The sequence below is a fragment of the Empidonax traillii genome, unplaced genomic scaffold (assembly GCF_003031625.1).
Source record: "Empidonax traillii isolate 1590-97213 ecotype Southwest subspecies unplaced genomic scaffold, ASM303162v1 scaffold207:size1520225, whole genome shotgun sequence".
NCBI lineage: Eukaryota > Metazoa > Chordata > Aves > Passeriformes > Tyrannidae > Empidonax > Empidonax traillii.
The window spans coordinates 1499362-1504802 of record NW_020955400.1 but is presented as its reverse complement, the minus strand read 5'-3'; the positions used below and the strand labels follow the sequence as shown (position 1 = coordinate 1504802).

The window sequence follows — 5441 nt, the reverse complement described above, 5'->3', positions numbered from 1 at the left end:
ACGCCACAAATGGCACCTCCTGATTTTCTGTAGCACTCCCAAACTGGCAAATCTACTACTACTTTTAAAGAAAATTATTATTTCTGATAACTCGAGAAGTGGTTCTGATTTACAAGGTTTACTTCTTAACGCTGAAAAGGACATTGCTAACTTGAACCTCAAAAACATGAGATTAAGAGAAAATAATCTTCAACTGTGACAAGAAGTCAAATTTACAAGGAAAATGCTTTTAAAAATTGTTCCAGCTGGAATGTATAATTCTCATACTGGTCTGTTTAACCTTTCCTAGCATAAATAACATTGCAGAATGACAAGGAAAATTAAAAAAATAAAAAATGAAAGATGACAATTTGATTAAACCGGTACTTTCCATGAAGCATTAAACTTCAAATGAATTAAAGATTTGGGGGGACTTATCAAAATAGTTTGATTATTTAATTATTTATTTATTTTTAACCGCTGGCTGGCTCCTTATACTTCCAAAGCTTTATAAGAAAAATTAGAAAATCTCTTTTTACATATCATTGCTTTTTCCTGTTTTCATGTTATTTCATCCTTGTTTATAACAACACTTTTTTCTTATTATTGTAGGCAATGAGAGCCTAGAAGAAAATTATGTGCAGGACAGTAAAATGGGATTTGTCATCAATGCTATATATGCTATGGCTCATGGGCTACAAAATATGCATCATTCCCTTTGTCCTGGACATGTTGGACTCTGTGATGCTATGAAGCCGATTGATGGTAGCAAGCTCTTGGAATTCCTCCTCAAATCCTCATTCATTGGTGTTTCTGGAGAAGAAGTTTGGTTTGATGAAAAGGGAGATGCCCCTGGAAGGTAAAGAGGTTTTTTCTCAACTAATTAAACCAAAGGTTGGGAAGTGGGAATGGTACTGGGTTCAGTGATGGAGAATTCTTTGGCTGTTTTGCTGAAACATAAAGCATGCTAACATAAAGTTAGGCATAAATGGAGCTATCTGGATCAGGCTTTCCAATAACCAGGAGTAATACCGGTAACACATGACATATTGATAGCTATAACTTATACTGGGACAGGAACTACAGTGTAGCCCATAAAATTTCTAGTGTTTCGGGTGACAATCTCTTTTTACATATAATTGCTTTGATATGACCAACCTTGTATCTCGCAGACTTTTGGTCTGTGAGGTAAAACTGGGGTCAGAACCAGGGTTTTAGTATGTACAAAGCCTAATAAGAATGACTGGAATTTAGTGAGCATTTGCTTGCCACAATTTTGAAGAGTGGGCTGTAGAGTACATCCCTTTCCCTGCATCTCTGCTGAAACCTCACCAGAGACTATTTTCCTCTGCTTGGTGAGCTCCTGTACGGTCTCCTTAACTCATTTCACTCTGAATACGATCAGCTCAGTTCCAGAGTTTAAAGACAGGTCTGAGTAGAGCAAGACAAATAATTGGGTTTATTTTGACAGAAGTTTATGTGTTTCAGTCATCTGAGGTGTGGTTCCAGCCATGGTAGCTGCTGCCGTCTAGCCCTCCCTAGCAGACACTGTATGTACCCAAGCAGTGGGTCAGACAGCAACTCTGTGGACTTGGATGTCACCCTTGTTTCTGTTATGGGACGAAGCTGACAGAGATCTTTGCCTTTCATTTAGTTCTGTGGATTCTGTTAAACTGTTTCAACAGATGGATTTTTTAGTTAATTTGTTTTTTATAAATACATTTAATTCAGCTGCTGAAGTACAAAATACATTATTAACCGAAACCTACTCAGGGGTTGCTTTATTGAAGTTGGTTTTCCTACTGAGTTATTAAAGTGTTATAAAAGACTCTCTCACTCCATCTTTGGGCTTATTGCATTAATGCATTTGAGTGCCAACGCTGAGCGAAGGGAGGGCTCTGGAACAAACAAGAGTTTTCAGTCTGGCACATGCCTTCAAAGAGTATTTGTAAGACAGTGATATTAAAGCAACTCTTGTCTCCATTACTAAGCTTTATTGGGAAAACTGGCAAACGTTTTACCATTTTCTATATTATTATATTAATTTCTGCTGTTATATTTTTTCTATTGTTATATTTAAACAGCGTATACATTTAAACACTTTGTTACATTTAATTAGTAATAAAAAGCTAGTTAGTCAGTTTGGTCTTCTTGTTCAGAGTTGTATACTTCAGGTTTTTTTTGGTCAAATATACACATCAGCTGGGTCAGACTTTGAAAGTAAAGGCAAGCAATTCCCTTACACTCGAGCATACATTGATCAACACAAAAGAATAAATCAAGTCTTCACACATATAATTTAGATAATACAGAGAAATTGCTGCTTAGTGTAGCTTTAGGCTTTTTACACACCATTTGTGTCCATAAAAACATTACTCCAGCTTTGCAGATACCTAATTTTCTGTCTGTCAGTTATTTGGTTTGAGTTCAGACGTAATTTTCCAATTTTAGCCCAATTCTTATTTATTATTTTGTCATCCAAGAGCATTTCCACAACTTCCATCAGTACCAATCATAGAATTAGATGGAACGGTTCCTGAATTCAGAATATAGAGGAGGATATATCAGGATATTTCTCTGAGTATACCAGAATGATAGAATTTATTCTAGCCATCATTTTGGTCTCATTTCTCTTGATTCCCTGGCCTATTTAGAATTTGATGGGTTATTTTAGGTAGGGCAGTTTTTTTATTGTTGTTTCTCATTTATATTTTCACAGCTGGAGCTCTCAAGTTTTGGAAAGAAAATTCATTTAACCTTTTGGTTATTCATTCTGTAATCTTTGATTCAGTCTGTGGCATTTATGACATGGGCAATATCATATCAGAGAATGGCTATGTGTATACAAAATGTGATCTTTACAGTCTGACAGATCTTTGTATCCCAGTAGTAGTTTAACAGAATTGCATTTAGCTTCAGATTGGCTGTAATGTTTCCACAGCTTCACATGGAAGACTCTTTGTGGATCAGTGAACAGAATACAGCACTGTATCAATACCCAAAAGAGCTTTAGTACCTCAGCAAAATGGAAAGATAAACACTACACACAATACCTACAATATATCCAAGACAGCCTGCTCTGAATTTTTCTAGTTTTTAGACTTTTCTATGCCAGTGCAAGAATGTCACACTAATGTGTAAAAAGTTTTCATATATCCTGTCATCACATCATGTGAACAAATCAACTTCACAGGCTGGAATAAATTAATATTCCTTCTGAGAAGGCAGCAACCTTCTTCATAATTTATTCTCAAAACCTGTGAGGTTCTTCGAGCAATTGACTCCCACAAAATTGGAATCATCGTGGGTAGAGAGCAGATAAAGTTGCCTGTAGTTATGTTTGTCTGGCACTCACATAATCTCCTGTTTTGATGCCCTTACAGCTTCATGAAACCTTAACCACTTGCTTGGATACAACTCTTTTCCGTCTCAGGCTCAATTCATAGTTTCAAGCTTTTATCAAAATGAGATTAGAAAACACAAAGCATTTTTTCAAAGGTGCATTTCTTCTGTGAAGAATCTTTTCTTTGAAGATCTTTTATGCAGAAATGTGATGCAGAATTTTTCAGAAGGACACAAATGCAGTCATTTAGCTGACTGCATTGCCTATGGGAAAAAATGGCGTGGATGTACGTCTGGAAACTCAACCACATGTGTTTGCTACACTGTCATTAAGAAGATGCTGGTAAAATTGCTACACTTTCTATTTCCGATGGGTAGCTCCTGTTTCCTTTCTCTGTGCAGTAATTTTATCACTCCAATTTCCAGAAATTCTTGGAAAAGGTGTGAAGGATGCTGTAGTCAACACCTCATCCTTCTTTGGTCCTATGCAAAGGGCAGTGGCCAGATACATTTCTACCTCTGGTCTATTTTAGGGTAATTGCTTCCTTTTACTTTGTGGCAGATATAAGGAACCTTACCTCTCTGGGAAAAAAATTTACATAGACCTTTGACCATAAAATGCTTTGTGACAACGGACAGGAGAATTTCCAGCTCCTACAACGGACCTTTGATTGTGGAGAAATGCTGAGGTTCACAAACTAATAGAAACATTTCGCCTAACTAAAATTTTACCTAAAGTAGACTTGGACTTAAAACCATGCAAGTTTATCTAGTTCAATATTTCCAATAGCTGTTCTGGCTTCAGTCATGACAACTCTGCCAACACCAATGCTTTGAGTAAATCATCTAATGCTTAATGCAGACTTCAAACTTGTATGTAAAGGTGGTTTTTTGGTTTTTTTTTCCAAATATGCATTGCTTTTTTGGAGTTTGGATTCATGGGTGTTTATTTTGGCCATTTACAACCCAGCATTGCTTGGCATTACTGTTTCCCATTCTGCCTTCCAGGATAGCAAACATCACATGCCAGTCTAGCATTATGGCTATGGGAAAAGGTAACTTCAGCCATCTCAGTTTCACAGAGTAAGACTGTGCCTGTGACCAGTTGACTAATATTCTGGCTTACCTTTTATTATGATACCACCTATTTGGTCACATAATTTTCCAATATAATAGAAACCTTGCTCTTATATTAAAAGAAGAGTTCATTTTCTTACCTGCAGAATGGCTTCTGTAAATGCTGCCATATGCTTGTGAAAGACAGCTGCCGCCATGGTCCTCACTCTCTTAGAGCTTCACAACTCTTGTCAAATCCATTTCCTCTGGGCTATTATTTCTTAGCATGGACACAGACCAAAATTGTTAAAGTTGTACATATGTAAGCAAGGGAATGGAGGAAGGTGTTCCAGCACAGAACTTGTTCTTGCTCAAAGCAGAAATTCTTCATTAAGAAAAAGAAGGAAAGGATAAAGAACTTAAGCAAATCCCAATATACCAAGTGTATTTGATAGACCACTTTTTTTTTTTCACTTAAAATTCAAGCTTCCTGTCAAAGCTACAAATACTGGCATACGCAAGACTGTGTCAGAGCTTTTAGTCTGCATACTTTATTCTTTGACAGATATCCTATAGGAAAGGGAATAGTATTGCAAGAAAACATAAGAAATTCTTAACTGATATTGAATTAATGCCACCCTGTGCCTTGTAATATATTTTTTATATATTATATTATAAAATTTCATTAAGGAAATGTGAGATTTTAGTAATCTTTTATTTCTCTTCCTGAATTCATTTCCAGCCAAGAGTAAGTAATTTTGTATCAGTCTAATACAAGGTCTCACTAAAACCCAAGTAGATTTTTCTTGCTAGGAAGAGGTATATACATTCCTGCTGAGTTTTACTCCTGTTTGATGAATCTCCATTATGAAGTGCCTGACTCTCACTGCTTCTTGCTATCCTGATTCTTCACAAGACTGGAAATAGCATTCCTTTTTTTATATGCTTCCATTGCAAGAACTGGAATATGAGAAGTAATTGTTCCCTAATGGATTTGAAATTTACCCCTTTCCTAAGCAATGCCTTTGTTAGTAACCAATTACCAACCAATGGAGCTGCCTCCT

At 36.3% G+C, this 5441-nt stretch overlaps 1 protein-coding gene across 1 annotated transcript in view; it reads left to right on the top strand.

Annotated features, from left to right (window-relative positions):
• Nucleotides 1-596: 596 nt before the first annotated feature.
• The window catches only part of GRM1 (glutamate metabotropic receptor 1), a 45989-nt gene continuing 41144 nt past the window's right edge, over nt 597-5441 (top strand). The window contains exon 1 of the mRNA XM_027887370.1: nt 597-838. Coding sequence (XP_027743171.1) covers nt 633-838 — 206 coding nt within the window. The 5' untranslated portion in view covers nt 597-632. The remainder of the gene's footprint in view (nt 839-5441) is intronic.